Below are 18,611 nucleotides of genomic sequence, written 5' to 3'. Positions count from 1 at the left end.
AGCACAGACACAGGTCCTTTGGCCCATCCAGTCTGTGCCAAGCCATTCCAACTGCCTACTCCCATCAACCTGCTCTGGGACCAACGTCCTACCATCCATGTACCTATCCAAATTTCTCTATCAAGCTTGCATGCACCACTTGCACTGGCAGCTTATTCCACACTCTCAGGGCCTTCTGAGGGAAGAACGTTCCCTTCATGTTCCCCTTAAACGTTTCACTTTTAACCCTCAACCCAAGACCTCTGGATGTCGTCACACCCAGTCAGCACTTCGGTTTACTGCTTCCACATCAAGCACGACATTCCAACCCAACCGTGCGGAACAGGATCTTCCAGCCCAACATGCCCAGCAACACACCTAATTAACACTAGACTGATCACGGAATAACTCACAATGACCGATTAACCGGGACATCTTTGGACTGTTGGAGGGAACTAGAGAACCCAGAGGAAATCAACGGGAAGGACATACGAACTTGTTACGGCATCGGAACTGAACTCTGATGCCCTGAGCTGTAATTGCATTGAGCTAACGACTACGCTAACATGGTGCCCTGATGTACATATCATCCATATCCCTCCATTCTCAGCCCAATCACATGCTGATTTAGTCGACTCTCAAACATCACCACTGTATCAGTCTCCACCACTTTCCCTAGCGTTCCAGTGCAGGGACCCACCACTTTGTGTAAACTTGCCCCACACATCCCCTCCACTGCTCTACTCTCTCTATATGCATAACGGCGTGAGCAGGAACAACTCAAACGCCATCTATATCTGTGCCAGCATCACCAGTGTTACTGGCAGAATCTGAGATGGAGTTATAGAGTCACTGAACATCACAGCACACAAACAGGCCCCCCGCGGCCAATCTAGTCCCTGAGGAACTATTCTGCCTAGTTCCGTCAATCTGCACCCGGACTCGATGGTGACGAGGAGCTGCAGAGCAATGAGGTAGATCAGCTGGTTGTGTGGTGCAGCAACATCAACTTCGCACACGACATCATCAAGACCAGGTACTTGACTGTGAACTTCAGGAAGCTGGGGGAACACACACGAGCACTCATTGAGGGATCAGTGGTGGAAAGGGTGAGCAGCTTCAAGTCCCTGGATGTCAACAAGTTCTTATCTCATTTGTCAACGGCAATAAAACTGATTGTGATTCTGAAAGATCACAGACCGTATCCCCACAAATCTCATCAGCACGGTCACTCCGTGCCAGTCGGTAACACCCAGAGGAGGGAGGAAGGCATGACTCAGTACTCACGATTACACGTTGCCTGTAGCGGACTCCATGTCAAGTTGCCCTGACAAACAACCCATGGAATACTGGAGTCCTGAAACCCATATCCAGGGTGACATGTGTAATAGACTCTCGTACCCACTGGAAAGGTCTCATTCAGTTGATCTCTTGGGGCACCATTTTCCAAAGTTGGAGGTTTGCCACATTGATCTGTTTAGAAAGATATTGGGTTTAAGCTTCTGTATTGTGTGGGAAAGGGTGGGTAAAGGTAGGGGAGGGAGATCTTTACAATTTAGATATTGTACAACTGTAATTCTATAGATATGTAGTACAGAGTATATTGACTACATTCACAACTTGGTATGTAAACACCAATGCCTTTGAATGCAAAATCCTACAAAAGGTAGTGGATTCAACCCAGTAAACCATATTTACAATTCAAATGAATCAAGTTAATGTGGGCTCTTCTAAAAGATTATAAACCCAAGAGATTTTGCAGATGCTGGAAATCCAGAGTAAGACACACAGATTACTGGAGGAGAGAAAGAGACCACAGAAGGAGTTCTGTACCTCTGCATGTTGGTGGGCTGGGACTCCATTTTCCAGTTGCTTCACAAGTAATCTTTGCTGCACCAACCAGTTTCAGACCAGGTACACAGGAATACGATGCAACCATTCCATATTCCCAGAAATCTCGGTTGCCAAGTCCTGAAACTGTCCCATTAGCGATAGTTGGAGGATCTGGACATTTAACAACTGTGGGAAGTTAAACACAGGGCTGTCAGATTAGGGCAGCAGGGTACCGTAGTGGTAAGGCACTAGAGAAACCTCACTTGGCTTATTGTGAACAGGTTTGGTCCCCAAATCTAAGAAAGGATGCACTGACATTGGAGTGGGTTCAAAGGAGGCTCACAGAAATGATTCTGAGATTGCAAGGTTTATCATATGAGGAGGTTTTTACGGCTCTGGGCCTGTACTCACTAGAGTTCAAAAGAATGAAGGGGGATCTCACTGAAATCTGTTGAATGTTGAAAGGCTGCTTCAGAGTAGATGTGGAGAGGATGATTACTGTTTTGGGTGAGTCTAAGTCCAGAGGACGCAATCTCAAAGGAACATTCATTTCAAACAGAGGTGAAGAGGTATTTCTTTAGCCGGAGAATCTGTGGAATTCGTTGCCACAGGCAGCTGTGGAGGACAAGTCATTGGGTCTATTTAAGGCAGAGGTTGACAGATTCTTGATTAGCCAGGGCATGAAGGGATACATGAAGAAAGCAGGAGATTGGGGCTGAGGAGATTTGACGGGCCAAATGGCCCAATTCTGCTCCTATATCTTACGATTTTATGGTCTTATAGTGCAGAATAAGTGCGTGATCTAGGATGTTATGCTGACTGCTGGAAATAAAGAGCCGCCACTCTAAGTTTTGATCTTGTGACTGCACAGACAAATCCGCTGCCTGATGTGGAACTTCGTCTCACCTTCACACGTGGGCACCTGGCCACTCCAGCCATCAACATCACACTGCCGAGTGTCACGGCCCACCAACGTGAATCTGCAGGAAGGAAAAAGAAACAGGGCAGGGCAGTCAAATAAAAAAATTCCCAATATCAAATGCAGAAGAACATAATCACATTCTCAGAACAAAGACCAAGCATTAAAATGTGTCAGACCATTTGAACAATGCTCTTAAAGTAAAGGATATGTACTGAATCTTATTTGCATAAGATCAGTCCAAGTTAATATTTCTCATGAATTACTGTAGTTCTTGGCAGTTTTGCCTAAAGCTGCTCAGGTCCCAAGATCTGAATTTACTCCAGCCCTCCTTGCTCGTTCAAGTTAAATTCTGACCAAACCCAGTAAACGTGATACCAGTATACAAAGGAGATGCAAGAGAGGGTTACATCATTCAGTAAGGCCATTGTTGATTCACTGTAACTTCAAAGCATTCCCTCCCACTCTCGGTAACTTCTCATTGCCATCCTGATCAGGCTTCAGTCGGCTTTGGATATTCAAAGGGCAGAATAAGCTAAGACTTTCAGAGACTCAAGGCATTACAGGGCCACTGACCCAGGTTTTAATTCCCACCCCTGTCCACAAGGAGTTTGTTCTCCCCATGCCCGCGTGGGCGTCCCCTGGGTGCCTTGGTTTCCTCTCATGTTCCAAGGATGTACAGTTTAGGGTTAGTGAGCTGCGGGTATGTTATATTGGTGCCGGAAGCTTGGCAACACTTGTAGGCTGACCCCAGCTTATCCTTGGACTGTGTTGGTCATTGACACCATTGGTACACTTCACTGGATGTTTCGATGCACATGGTAAATAAAGATAATCTTTAATCAAAATAAAATTACGTGTCTTATCCTGCCGAAGGGTTTCGGCCCAAAACGTGGACTGTACTCTTTTTATAGATGCTACCTGACCTGCTGAGTTCCTCCAGCATTTTGTGTGTGTTGCTCAGATTTCCAGCATCTGCAGATCTTCTCTTGTTTGCGTCTTATCTTACCTGGAGGAACTCACTCAGCAGATCAGATGGCATTTATAGAGAGGAATAAACAGTCAATCTTTTGAGCCGTGAACAATCATCAGGACTATTCCTTTGCATGGATGCTGCCTGACCTGCTGATTTCTTCCAGCATTTTGTGCACGCTACTCTGCATTTCCAGTTTCTGAAGAATCTTTTGTGTTCATCTCACCTGGGCAATCTCAGGTCGAATCTCCCACAAGATGGAACCCATTTCCCACATCCACCCTGTCGAGACTTATCAGGAGCTGACTCAGTCAGGCCTTTCCCACCCTTCTGAGTTCCAATGGACACAACACCAGTCTGACCAACCTTTACGCAGAAGACAACAAACCCATTCGAGGTATTCCACTAAGAGACCTTCTCTGGACTGCTCCCAATATAGTTACATTTCTCCTTCACTAAGGAGACCAGTACGTATGTAGTTTTCGAGATAGCATCTCACCAATCCTCCATGTAATTTATGCATTATGTATTAAATTCACAGTAGACACTGTGTTGGCCTCAATTCTAGCCTTCTACCAGGTCATCCTGATACCTTGGGATCTCACTGTTGCATCTTCTCTCAGTGGTAACCTGCCCCGACACTTTCTCTCTCACTACCATTCAGGGCCTCAAACAGCCCTTCCTCGTGAGGCGATACTTCACCTGTGAGTATGTCAGGGTATTGGGTTCTCCCAATGCAGCCTCCTCTACATCAGTGAAACCCAATGTAGATTTGGACCCACCTTCACTCTATCCGTGACAAAAGGTGGGATTTCCCAGTGGCCATCCATTTCAATTTGACTTCCCATTCCCATATTTTGGTCCATGGCCTTGTCTACTACCATGATGAGGTCACACTCAAGTTGGAGGAACAAAAACTCATATTCCTTCTGGGGAGCCTCCAACCTGAGGGCACGAACAATTATTCTGACTTCAGATCATTTCTTCCCCCTTGCTCCTTCCCCCATTCCCCATTCTGGCTCCCCTCTTACTCCTTCTCTTCTCCTCATCTCCCTCTAGTTTCTTCCCCTACAACCGTCTTCTCCGGTCCACTCTTCGCTCCTATCAGATTCCTCCCTCTTCAGTCCTTTACTTCTTCCACCTATCCCCTTTCAGCTTCTCACTTCCTCCTCCCTCCCCCACCCATCCAACTTCCCACTTTCCAGCTTGCACTCCTTCTCCCTCCACCACCTTCTTATTTTGGCTTCTGCCCCCTTCCTTTTCAGTCCTGGTGACGGGCCAGCCTAAAAAGTCAACTGTTTATTCCTTTGCATAGATGCCGAGTTCCTCCAGTATTTTGTGTGTGTTGCTCTGGATTTCCAGAATTTCTTGTATTTATGTTTCCTTTTCATGTTGAATCGGATATAAATGAGAGGGAAAATAAATGGCGAAGCAGACTCGATGGGATGAATGGCCGAACTCAGATCCTATATCTTAATATGCGGGAATATGCGGACAACAAGCGAAGTGTGTGGTGGTCAATACAGACGCAGTGGGCGGAGGGCTTGTCTGTACTCTCTTTCGCTCCATGAAATATACAACAGGACAGGGAAAGGGACAGGTCCTTTGGTTCACATGTTGTGCTGAACCAAATTAGAAATCAAATGGCCAACCAACCCATATTTCTCACATTCACGTGTCCATCTAAACTTCTCTTAAAAGTTCCTAACGTATCTCCATCCCTAATGCACCCACTACTCTCCGTAAAAAAAAGTTGGCTCTCACATTTCGTTTAAAATTTCCCCTCCTCATCTTAAGTCCATGCCCTCTGGTATTAGTCATTTCGACCCTAGGAAAAAGATACCAAGCCTTTCATTATCTTATAAACCTCTACTGGATCTTCCCTCAGCCTCCGTTGCTCGAGAGAAAAGAACTCAAGTTTGTCCAACCTCTCGTTATAGCACATGACCCCTCATCCAGGCAGCATTCTGATAAACCTCCGCTGCAGCCTCTCCAAAGCACCCACATCCTTTCTGTAATGGGGTGATCAGAACTGGATGCAATACTCCAGATGCCATCTACCTAAAGTTTTATAAAGCTGCAACTTTAAAATCAATCAACAACTAATAAACGCAGGCATGTCATGTGCCTTCTGAACCACTCAATCAACCTGTGTAGCACTTTCAGGAAGCAATGAACTTGGACTCCAAGATCCATCTGCTCATGAACACCATTAAGGGTCCCGCATGAGGTCAAATGTTATTTCCTTTCCCTCTAATAAGAGCTTTTTTTAAAATATATTTTCCCAGTGGGTATTTTTTAATCTAATAAACAAGTAATGCATTTTGTACAGCTTGTAACAGTGAGAACACTGGTCCATTGGCAGCTATTAAACCACTGAGAGGAGCTCGCTCATATCACTGGATACAGAATACAGACCCAGGGATGAAAAGATGCTTCTCCCTCAACTCCAAAATTATCGCCAAAAGCTGAAAAGGAAAGGCAGCTATAAATGGTGGCAATTACAGTCGACTCACTCCACCCAATGGACCTGATTAGTTAGCAAGCACAGATGATCACTCACCCTTTGTTGCAGTAGAAGTGGACTGTACTTCCGAAGGTGTTACCTGTTGCATTGTAATGTCCATTCAGAATTTCACCTGGACTACCACAGGACCTTGCTAAACAAAAATAGTGGAAAATTCCATGTGTTAAAACCTGCCACAATCCCTCTTAGCATTTCATTGGTTCCATAGTTCCATTTAATATCAGGGAACGTATACTGCATACAACCTGAAATTCTTACTTTTCACAGACATCCACAAAACAGAAGAAAACCCCCAAAGAATGACTGGCAGACAGTAAAACCAAAAAGCCATCCCACGCACGAGCAGCAGCAAAATCATTAATCCTTCCTCCTCCCACTCCTCCTACTTGTTCCAGCAGGAAGCATCAGTGCCCACCACCCACCAAGCAAGCAATAACAAGCCCCCAAAGAGACCGTGACCTGCCGTCCAACAGAAACCATTGTTCACCCAACATTCTGACCTGCCACAGGCTCTCTCTCTCTCATGAACAAGGCGGAGAGAGGTGTCACCCCTTCCACAGCGAGAGAGAGATTTCAATTCACTGTTGAACTGCTACTCAAATTCAGAACTTTAAAGAATGTCAATAAAAGACAATTGGAGGTTGACTAAAGGCTTGCCTTGAACCCACTTATATTAAAATGGTGACACAAGGAGACGGGGTGGTGAAGAAGTATTCGGCCTGTTGGCTTTCATCGTTTAGGGCAATGACTACAAGAATTGGGATGCAATGTTGGAGCTGTACAATTGTTGGTGAGAACATTTTTGGAATATTGTAGGTAGTTGCAGTCACCCAACTACAGGAAGACTGTTGAAAGGGGATAGAAAAGATGAACGGAGATGGGAGGGCTTGAGTTATAAGGAGAGACTGGATAGACTGGAAGTGCTTTCCCTAGACTGGAGAAGGCTGAGGGGTGACCCTAAATATATTTATAAATTCAGGAGAGGCGTCGATAAGGTCAATGGTCAGGGACTTTTCCACAGGGTGAGGAAGTGTAAGACTTAAGAGCACAGACTTCAGGTGTTTTAGTTGTCAGCCTGGATCTTACATCTTTGTTGGTTGCCTTAGAGCTAAGAACATCATTCACTGATGTGATGGATGGTTCAATAAATAAGGACTCCACTAAAACAGTTTCTGCAAGGCTGCACCCAATGTGTGATAGACAGACTTGGAGACAGGAGGCCTGAAGGTACACACTCAATGACTCAGGTACAAATTGTTCTCCTCTGTCATTAGATTTCTGAATGGGCAATGAACCCATGAACAGTATCTAGAGTCATAGAAAAATACAGCACAGACACAGGTCCTTTGGCCCATCCAGTCTGTGCCAAGCCATTCCAACTGCCTACTCCCATCAACCTGCTCTGGGACCAACGTCCTACCATCCATGTACCTATCCAAATTTCTCTATCAAGCTTGCATGCACCACTTGCACTGGCAGCTTATTCCACACTCTCAGGGCCTTCTGAGGGAAGAACGTTCCCTTCATGTTCCCCTTAAACGTTTCACTTTTAACCCTCAACCCAAGACCTCTGGATGTCGTCACACCCAGTCAGCACTTCGGTTTACTGCTTCCACATCAAGCACGACATTCCAACCCAACCGTGTGGAACAGGATCTTCCAGCCCAACATGCCCAGCAACACACCTAATTAACACTAGACTAATCACGGAATAACTCACAATGACCGATTAACCGGGACATCTTTGGACTGTTGGAGGGAACTAGAGAACCCAGAGGAAATCAACGGGAAGGACATACGAACTTGTTACGGCATCGGAACTGAACTCTGATGCCCTGAGCTGTAATTGCGTTGAGCTAACGACTACGCTAACATGGTGCCCTGATGTACATATCATCCATATCCCTCCATTCTCAGCCCAATCACATGCTGATTTAGTCGACTCTCAAACATCACCACTGTATCAGTCTCCACCACTTTCCCTAGCGTTCCAGTGCAGGGACCCACCACTTTGTGTAAACTTGCCCCACACATCCCCTCCACTGCTCTACTCTCTCTATATGCATAACGGCGTGAGCAGGAACAACTCAAACACCATCTATATCTGTGCCAGCATCACCAGTGTTACTGGCAGAATCTGAGATGGAGTTATAGAGTCACTGAACATCACAGCACACAAACAGGCCCCCCGCGGCCAATCTAGTCCCTGAGGAACTATTCTGCCTAGTCCCGTCAATCTGCACCCGGACCCGATGGTGACGAGGAGATGCAGAGCAATGAGATACATGATGATGGTGCAGCAAGGTCAACTTCGCACACAACATCATCAAGACCAAGTAGTTGACTGTGAACTTCAGGAAGCTGGGGGAACACACACTAGCACTCATTGAGGGATCAGTGGTGGAAAGGCTGAGCAGCTTCAAGACTCTGGATCTCAACAAGTTCTTATCTCATTTGTCAACGGCAATAAAACTGATTGTCATTCTGAAAGATCACTGACCGTATCTCCACAAATCTCATCAGCACAGTCACTCTGTGCCAGTCGGTAACACCCAGAGGAGCGAGGAAGTACTCACGATTACACGTTGTCTGTAGCAGACTCCACGTCGAGTTGTCCTGACAAATAACGAATGGAATACTGAATTCCTGAAATACGTATCCAAGGCGACATACGTAAAGGACTCTGGTACCCACTGGAGAGGTCGCATTCACTTGATGCCTTGGTGTACCATTTTCCAAAGTTGGAGGTTTGCCACATTGACCTGTTTAGAAAGATATTGGGTTTAGGTTTCCGTGTTGGGATCCTGGTGGAGTCCACCTAGTACATGGTTCACAGCAAAGGAGCTCCCACCCCACAACCTACACTTGACACACACAATTTGTCACAAAGAGGGAGAGGGAAGGGGAGGGGGCAATGGGAGTGTGAGGGATAGTCAAAGGAAATTTATTATCAAGGTACTTAAATGGTATAACCATACAACCATAACAGCACGGAAACAGGCCATCTCGGCCCTTCTAGTCCATGCCGAACTCTTAATCTCACCTAGTCCCACTGACCTGCACTCAGCCCATAACCCTTCATTCCTTTCCTGTCCATATAGCTACCCAATTTAACTTTAAATGACAACATCGAACCTGCCTCAACCACTTCTGCTGGAAGCTCATTCCACACAGCTACCACTCTCTGAGTAAAGAAGTTCCCCCTCATGTCACCCCTAAACTTTCGCCCTTTAACTCTCAATTCATGTCCTCTTGTTTGAATCTTCCCCACTCTCAATGGAAAAAGCCTATCCACGTCAACTCTATCTATTTCCCTCATAATTTTAAATACCTCTATCAGGTCCCTCCTCAACCTTCTACGCTCCAAAGAATAAAGACCCAACTTGTTCAACCTTTCTCTGTAACTTAGGAGATGAAACCCAGGTAACATTCTAGTAAATCTTCTCTGTACTTTCTCAATGTTGTTGATATCTTTCTTATAATTTGGTGACCAGAACTGTACACAATACTCTAAATTTGGCCTTACCAATGCCTTGTACAATTTCAACATTACATCCCAACTCCTATGATTTATAAAGGCCAGCATACCAAAAGCTTTCTTCACCACCCTATCCACATGGGATTCCACCTTCAGGGAACTATGCAGCGTTATTCCTAGATCCCTCTGTTCTACTGCATTCTTCAATGCCCTACCATTTACCATGTATTTCCTATTTTGATTAGTCCTACCAAAATGTAGCACCTCACATTTATCAGCATTACACTCCATCTGCCGTCTTTCAGCCCACTCTTCTAACTGGCCTAAATCTCTCTGCAAGCTTTGAAAACCTACTTCATTATCCACAACTCCACCTATCTTAGTATCATCTGGATACTTACTCATCCAATTTACCACCCCATCATCCAGATCACTAATATATATGACAAACAACACTGGACCCAGTACAGATCCCTGAGGCACACCACTAGTCACCGGGCTCCAATCTGACACACAGTTATCCACCACTACTCTCTGGCATCTCCCATCCAGCCACTGCTGAATCCATTTTACTCCTTCAATATTAATACCTAACAATTGAACCTTCCTAACTAACCTTCCGTGTGGAACCTTGTCAAAGGCCTTACTGAAGTCCATACAGACAACATCCACCGCTTTATCCTCGTCAACTTTCCTAGTAACCTCTTCAAAAAATTCAATAAGATTTGTCAAACATGACTTTCCACGCTCAAATCCATGTTGACTGTTCCTAATCAGACCCTGTCTATCCAGAAAATTAAGAATACTCTAAGAATACTTTCCATCAATTTACCCACCACTGACGTCAAACTTACAGGCCGATAATTGCTAGGTTTACTCTTAGAACCCTTTTTAAACGATGGAACAACATGAGCAATACGCCAATCCACCGACAGCATCCCTGTTTTTAATGACGTTTGAAATATTTCTGTCAGAGCCCCTGCTATTTCCACACTAACTTCCCTCAATGTCCTAGGGAATATCCTGTCAGGACCCGGAGACTTATCCACTTTTATATTCCTTGAAAGCACCAGTACTTCCTCTTCTTTAATCATCATAGTTTCCATAACTACCCTACCTGTTTCCCTTATTTTACACAATTCAATATCCTTCTCCGTAGTGAATACCGAAGAAAAGAAATTGTTCAACATCTCCCCCATCTCTTTTGGCTCTGCACATATTCGTCCACTCTGATTCTCTAAGGGACCAATTTTATCCCTCACTATCCTTTTGCTATTAAAATAACTGTAGAAACCCTTGGTATTTACTTTCACCTTACTTGCCAAAGCAACCTCATAATCTTCTTTTAGGTTTTCTAATTTCTTTCTTAAGATTCTTTTTACATTCTTTATATTCCTCAAGCACCTCATTTACTCCATGCTGCCTATATTTATTGTAGATCCCTCTCTTTTTCGGAACTAGGTTTCCAATATCCCTTGAAAACCATGGCTCTCTCAAACTTTTAACCTTTCCTTTCAACCTAACAGGAACATAAAGATTCTGTACCCTCAAATTTTCACCTTTAAATGACGTCCATTTCTCTATTACATCCTTCCCATAAAACAAATTGTCCCAATCCACTTCTAAATCTTTTCACATTCCTCAAAGTTAGCCTTTCTCCAATCAAAAATCTCAACCCCAGGTCCAGTCCTATCCTTCTCCATAATTATATTGAAGCTAATGGCATTGTGATCACTGGACCCAAAGTGCTCCCCAACACATACCTCTGTTATGTTACAAATGTTACTATACACTATTTTGGGATTCACGCACTTACAGAAAAATAAAGAGATACAGTAGAATTTATGAAAAACTACACATGAATAAAGACTGACAACAACCGATGCAAAAGAATTCATGCGAATTATAAGTAAGTAAATAATTAATGTTAAGATCATGAGTTAGAGAGTCCTTGGAAGTGGGTTTTGGAATCAGTTCAAAGTTCAGGCTCCTGCACCTCTTTCCTGAGAGGAAGGAGAGAGTGAGAGTACGGGAGGAGAGGAGAGACTCGGACTCTCCTGAAAGGGCGAGTTAGTGGAGAAGGGGGTGGGTTCACCCCGACCGCTGGTCCTATCCCTATGGGATCTTACTGTGCTCTGTACCAAATGGAAAACGCCGCCGGTGTCCCAGAGACGCTACAGAAATGCAAGTGTTCCTACCGGCCACCTGAGCCACCGCCGCCGCCAGGAGAACCAGCAACTGCCCTGCCGTCATCGCCCGCCGCACCCACACCGACTCTGCTTGCAGTCCCGAGGTCTCCGCTCCGAGCGCACTTTGCCCAAGTGTGGCTCCGGTCGCCAAACCCCACTCTTACCTCAGCCACACCCTGAACCGCAGACCCGCCCACCGCCTGAACTTCCTTCCCCCAATCACCCAAAGTTGTCAGGCAGCTTGTGCCGTTGTCTTCAATGACAGGTACAGTTGCTTTGGATGTAACAGGTGGGGTGGGGTAGGGTGGAGAGCATGTGGGAAGGCAGGGAGACCTCTAGAGGCCCTGGGCACTACACATGTGCATCCGGTTGCAGCTGGAACTGGATGAACTCCGGATTATTCGGGCGACTGAATGGTTGATTGACAGGACACACAGGGAGGTAAATCATACTCAAAGTGCAGAACACAGGTAACTTGGTGACCGTCAGGAGGGGCGAAGGGGATGTGCGGCCAGTGCAGAGTCCCCTGTCGCTGTTCCCTCATTGACAGATATACCGCTTTGGATAGTGGGCGATGACCTAGCAGAGGTAAGCCACAGCGGGCGGGTCACTGGCACAGAATCGGGCTCTGTGGCTCAGAGGGAAGTGGGGAGAACAGGTGAGCTGTAGTGATAGGAGATTCTCATTGATTAGGGGAACGGACAGGATGTTCTGTGGACGAGAACGGGATTATCAAATGGTTTGGTGCCTCCTCAGTGCCAGGGGTTAGGGATATCTCCGATCGAGTCCACCGCATTCTTCAGTGGGAGGGTGAGTAGCCGGCGGCCGTGGTCCACGCAGGTACCAATGACATGGGTAGGATGGGTGACGAAGACTTGCAAAGTGAGTTCAGGGAGTTAGGTGCTAAGTCAAAGGGCAGGACCTTTCTAGGGTCGTGATTTTAGGACTCGATCCACGCCACGTGCTAGTGAGGCCAGAAACAGAAATTGTCCTCAAATGCATCACTTTCATTTCGTGCGAGTCTGCTCTTACCCCATCCTCCTGCCGCCCTACCAGGGATAGGGTTCCTCTTCTCCTCACCTACCACCCTATCAGCCTCTGCGTCCAGCACGTAATTCTCCGAAACTTCCGCCACCTCCAACAGGATCCCACCACCAAGCACATCTTTCCTTCCACCCCCCCCACCCTTTATGCTTTCCACAGGGATCGCTCCCTACGCGTCTCCCTTGTCCATTTGTTCCATGCAAGCGGAACAAGTGCTACACCTGCCCCTGCACCTCCTCCCTCGCTACCATTCAGGGCCCCAAACAGTCCTTCCAGGTGAGGCAACATTTCACCTGTGAGTCTGTTGTGGTCATATACCTGTGTTCAATGCGCCCGGTGTGGCATCCTGTGTACCAGGGAGACCCAAAGTAGACTGGCAGACCGCTTCGCTGAGCACCTACCCACCGGCAGAAGCGGGATCTCTCAGTGGCCACCCATTTTAATTCCACTTCCCATTCCCATTCCCATTCTGACATGTTAGTCCATGCCCGCTACGATCAGGTTAGAGGAACAACACCTTATATTCCGTCTGGGTAGCCTCCAACCTGATGGCATGAACATCGATTTCTCGAACTTCTGGTAATGCCCACCCCCCCCTTCACCATCTCCCATTCCCCTTTTCCTTCCTTCACCTTATCTCCTTGCCTGCCCATCACCTCCCTCGGGTGCTCCTCCCCCCTTTTCTTTCTTCCATGGCCTTCTGTCCTCTCCTCTCAGACGACTCCTTCAGCCCTTTCACCAAACCATCTTCCCAGCTCTTTACTTCATTCTTCCCCCCTGCCCCGTTTCACCTATCTCCTTTCGTTTCTCTCTCCCCTCCCCCACCTTTTAAATCTACTCCTCACCTTTTTTTCTCCAGTCCTGCCGAAGGGTCTCGGCCTGAACCATCAACTGTACTTCTTTCCATCGATGCTGTCTGGCCTGCTGAGTTCCTCCAGCAGTTTGTGTGTGTGTTGCTCGGATTTCCAGCATCTGCACATTTTCTCTTGTTTGTGATATATTATACAACCTTGAGATTCATCTCCTAACAGGCAGCCATGAAACAAAGAAACCCCAAAGAGCCGAGGGGAAAGAAACCTCATGTCCATAAAAAGAGAACCCATAGAAAAGAGAACCCATTTAAAAAAGAGAACCCATTAAAAAAGAGACTCATTTAAAAAAGACCATTGAACACCCAATGTGCAGAGAGAAAAACACATTGTGCAAACAGTAACTCCAAGCAAATAGCGTTCTGAACTGAAGTCTGCAAAGAGAGTCCCATTGTTCAGCGAGGCCAAGTAAATGTTGTGGGGCAGTGATCTGAACTGGCCCATCGCTCGTCTCGGGCCCCGACACCCTGACCTTTTCAATTTGCCCCGGTGCCAAAATCAACGTTCAAACTTTGCGTTCCTATGCCTCGATATGCTCTGGGGCCAGCACCCCACTGCCTCGATTTGGCCCTGCGCTCAAGTCTTCATCCAAACACCAAGTTCAGTCGATTTGGTACACTCTGGTGCCTGAACCCCACTGCCTCGATTTGGCCTTAGGCATGGCACTTAAATCAATTGAACCTTGGGCCTTCTTTGCTCTCGGTGATGGGCCCGCTGCCTCACCCTGCCACATTGAATTGCCTCCAAGTCTAAAGGGAAGCTACAGACTATTACTTGATACAGTCTCGTTGAGTAGGAAGCCTTCAAAAGTGAAATGATAAGAGTACAGAGTCTCTGTGTTCCTGTCAGATTAAAAGGGGGGAATAACAGCTTTAGGGAACCTTAGTTTTCAAGAGGTATTGAGACCCTGATTAAGAAAAAGGAGGCGCATAGCAGGCAGGAGGAACAAATGAGGTACTTGACAAATATAAGAAATTCAGGAGAACACTTAAGAAGGAAATTAGGAGGGCTGAGAGAAGACATGAGGTTGCTCTAGCAGAGAAGCTGAAGGAGAATCCCAAAGGCTTCTTCAGATGTATTAAGAGCAAAAGGATTTGCAAGAGACAAAATTGGTCCTCTGGAAGATCAGAGTGGTAATTAGCGGTGGAGCTGAAAGAGATTTGGAGATCTTAAATGGATTTTTTGCATCTGTATTTACTTGGGAGACAGACACAGAGTCTATAGGTGTGACAAATTGTAGCAGAGAAGTCATGGACCCTGTACAGTTACAGAGGAGGTGTTTATTGTCTTGAGGCAAATTAGGGTGGATAAATCCTCAGGGCTTGACAAGGTATTCCCTCAAACCTTGTTGGAAGCTAGTGCAGAAATTTCAGGGGTCCCAGCAGAGGTATTTGAAACGTCTTTAGTCATGGGTGAGATGCCAGAGGGTTGGAGGATAGCTCATGTTGTTCTGTTGTTTAAGAAAAGCTCCAAGAATAGGCCAGGAAATTATGGGCTGGTGAGCCTGATATCAGTTTGAGAATGTTACTGGAAGGTATTCTAATGGACCGGATGTATAAGTATTCGGTTAGACAGAAATTGATTAGGGTTAGTCAGAATTGCTTTGTGTGTGGTAATTCATGTCTAACCAATCATATAGAGTTTTTCAAGGAAGTTACCAGGAAAGTTGATGAGGGCAAGGTAATGGACGCTGTCTACATGGACTTTAGCAAGGCCTTTGACAAGGTCATGCATGGGAGGCCGGTCAAGAAGGTTCAGTCGCTTGGCATTCAAGATGAGATAGTAAATTGGATTAAACATTGACTTTGCAAGAGAAGCCAGAGAGAAATAGTAGATGGCTGCTTCTCTGACTGGAGGCCTGTAACTAGTGGACTGGCACAGGGAATGGTGCTGGGTCCGTTGTTTGTCATCTATATCAATGATCTGGATGATAATGTGGTTAGCTGGATCAACAGATTTGTGTATGATACCAGGATTGGGGGTGTGGTGGATAGTGAGGACTATCAAAACTTGAAGTGGGATCTGGACCAGCTGGAAAAATGGTAGATGGAATTTACTGCAGACAAGTGTGAAGTGTTGCACTTTGGGAGGACCAACCAGGGTAGTCTTATATGGTGAGAGGTAGGGCACTGAGGAGTGCGGTGAAGTACAGTGATCTGGGAGTAGGGTTCCATAATTTCTTGAAAGTGGAATCACAAGTAGACAGGGTTATAAAGAAAGCACATTGGCCTTCATAAATAAATGTATTGAGTACACGAGTTGGGATTTTATGTTGAAATTGTATAATACATTGGTGAGGCCTAGTATTGTGCACAGCTTTGGTCACCTACCTACAGGGAAGATGTAAGATTGAAAGAATGCAGAGGAAATTTACAAGGATGTTGCTGGGACTTGAATAGATTAGGAATTTATTCCCTAAAGCGTAGGAAAAATAGGGAAGATGTGATAGAGATATACAAAATCATGAGGGGTATAGATAGGGTAAATGCTTTTTCCACTGAGGTTGGGTGAGAATGCAACTGAAGGTCATGGGTTAAGTGTGAAAGATGAAGTATTTAAAGGAACACAAGGGGGAATTTCTTCATTCAGAGGGTGGTGGGAATGAGCTGCTAGCAGAAGTGGTGGATTTGGGTTCTATTCCATCATTTAAGATAAATTTGGATAGTACGGGTTAAGGAGGGCTTTGGTCGGGGTGCCGGTTGATGGGACTAGGCAGACTAATGGTTCAGCACAGACTAGATGGGCTGAAGGGCCTGTTTCTGTGATGTCATGTTCTATGACCCTATGGATGAGAGAAAAATGAAGGGCTTTGTGGGAGTGAAGGGTTAGATTGATCATAGAATAGGTTAAAAGGCTGGCACAAAATTGTGGGCTGAAGGGCCTGTAGTGTTGCGTTTTATGTTACATGTAAAACTTTAGGAAAATATGTACTGTAAATCACTTGGGTTTCACTGGAATGTTTAAAATGACTGTGGTACCTTCACTCATTTCCTTTGGGAAGCTCACTGTTCGAGATTTGGGTGCAGCTCATTTCTGTCGTAATGACACGGCTTTACTGATGTCACTTTCTTCAAATTACAGAGTGCGTCAAACAGCTTATGACTAACAGGAAGAAATAATTCACATACTCCTTTCCCAATGAAAGGAGTCTCGTGTGTAATTGAATAGCTAAGAGGCTGGGAAGGTCTGGAACTGCGCAATATTCTTGCTCACAAATGCTTTCCAAAGAGGCAGCAAACCGAATCATTTCCTTTCTGCTTCAAAAATATTCCAATATCTTTTATTTTTAGTACAGTGTAAAATAATCAGCCTCAAATTGCACAGAACTCCGGTCCCTCCATGGACACCAGAGGCATTCTTGCCTTGGACAGGTCATAGAAACAACCCTCCTCCAGAGATCTGACCGCACTGTCTTGGCAGCGCCCTGGCACTGTTCCACTGTTCGAGGTGCTGTGGTTTTTGGATTGAAGCCAACTTTCCTTCAGATTCAGATTTGTTGATCACGTGTACATCAAACGTACAGTGAAATACGTCGTTGAGACCTTGGGACGATGAAGGGTCACGGCCTGACCTGCTGAGTTTCTCAGAATCAGGTTTAATGCCACTGGCATCATCAAGGAGAGAACCTTCGAAAAAGGTGGCATCCATCATGAAGGACCCCCACCACCCAGGACATGCCCTTGTTGTTACGCAACAGCAGTACATTCGGGTACATAATAAAAACTGTAAATTACAGTCATTATATATAGAAAAAAATAATTAGTGCAAAAGGAAGAAAAGGAAGTAGTGAGGTAGTGTTCATGGGTTCAATGCCCATTCAGAAATCTGATGGGGGAGGGGAAGAAGCTGCTCCTGAATCGCTGACTGGGTACATTCAGGCTCCTGTACCTCCTTCCTGATGGTAGCAATGAGAAGAGGGCATGTCCTGGGTGGTGGGGGTCCTTCATGATGGATGCCACCTTCTTTGAAGGTTCTCTCCTGGATGCTGGGCAGGTTAGTGACCATGATGGAGTTGACCGAGTTTACAATCCTCTGCAGCTTATTTCAATCCTGTGCAGTGCCCCCCTCCTCCGCCCCCCCAAATACCAGACAGTGATACCGTCAGTTAGAATGCTCTCTACTGTACATCCGTAGAAATTTGAGTGTATCTTTGGTGATATACCAAATCTCCTCATGCTCCTAATGAAATATTATCTGTAGCATTCTGTGTGTGTTACCACCTAGGGATGTGCTGGGGACAGCCACCAAGGGTTGCCAAAGGCAGAACAGAACAAGCAACAAAACAGTAACAGCCACACAAGCCCTGTTCTCCCAGACACACACACACACACACTCCTTCTGTTCTAGGACAGGCCTTCAGATCTCCAGTTCCTACTTTCCAGGCTTTGACTTCCGATTGACCCCTAGACTAGCCAATGACGAGACCCCAAAATTCAGGCTTGCCAACTGACCGGCCCTCGTGCCTTCTACTCGCACAGACATCCCATCCCGGATCTGGGACAGCCCTGCAACCCAGAGATATCCTTCATCACCCATCCAATGTCATGGCTTTTTAGAATTGGGCAGAGGCTTCATCTCCAGATGTCCTTTGTGCTCACGTCTACATTATGGGCTTCAAGTGTGAAGTGGAAGCTTAGACTCTGGATGTCCTTCGAAAACCCGTCCACATCGCTGTACCTTGAATGTTGAGCTGAAGTCTGACCTCTAACTCCTCCCCATCTGTGTCCCTAGATCCTAATCTGACTTCTAACCTCTCACATTATTGTTCCTAAACCAGAGGTTCTCAACCTTTTTGTAGCC

General features: G+C 45.8%; 1 protein-coding gene and 1 long non-coding RNA gene across 4 annotated transcripts in view; one reads left to right on the top strand and one right to left on the bottom strand.

Moving 5' to 3' along the window:
• The window catches only part of LOC140210126 (C4b-binding protein-like), a 47,832-nt gene extending 35,737 nt beyond the window's left edge, over positions 1-12,095 (bottom strand). Inside the window, exons 1-6 of one of the 2 annotated variants that reach the window (XM_072278976.1) lie at positions 11,908-12,095; positions 8,808-8,993; positions 6,268-6,364; positions 2,719-2,792; positions 1,813-1,998; positions 1,267-1,452 (exon numbers count right to left, since the gene is read on the bottom strand). In XM_072278976.1, coding sequence (XP_072135077.1) covers positions 1,267-1,452; positions 1,813-1,998; positions 2,719-2,792; positions 6,268-6,364; positions 8,808-8,993; positions 11,908-11,962 — 784 coding nt within the window. In that variant the 5' untranslated portion in view covers positions 11,963-12,095. The remainder of the gene's footprint in view (positions 1-1,266; positions 1,453-1,812; positions 1,999-2,718; positions 2,793-6,267; positions 6,365-8,807; positions 8,994-11,907) is intronic. The other variant, XM_072278978.1, reaches the window with a different exon arrangement.
• Positions 12,096-12,173: 78 nt separating this feature from the next.
• Positions 12,174-18,611, top strand: part of LOC140210128 (uncharacterized) — a 35,568-nt gene continuing 29,130 nt past the window's right edge. For both annotated transcript variants that reach the window (XR_011889162.1, XR_011889163.1), the window contains exon 1: positions 12,174-12,339. This is a non-coding gene — a long non-coding RNA (uncharacterized lncRNA). The remainder of the gene's footprint in view (positions 12,340-18,611) is intronic.

Source organism: Mobula birostris, chromosome 14 (genome assembly GCF_030028105.1).
Source record: "Mobula birostris isolate sMobBir1 chromosome 14, sMobBir1.hap1, whole genome shotgun sequence".
NCBI classification, from domain to species: domain Eukaryota; kingdom Metazoa; phylum Chordata; class Chondrichthyes; order Myliobatiformes; family Myliobatidae; genus Mobula; species Mobula birostris.
This window is presented reverse-complemented; position numbering and strand designations above follow the sequence as displayed.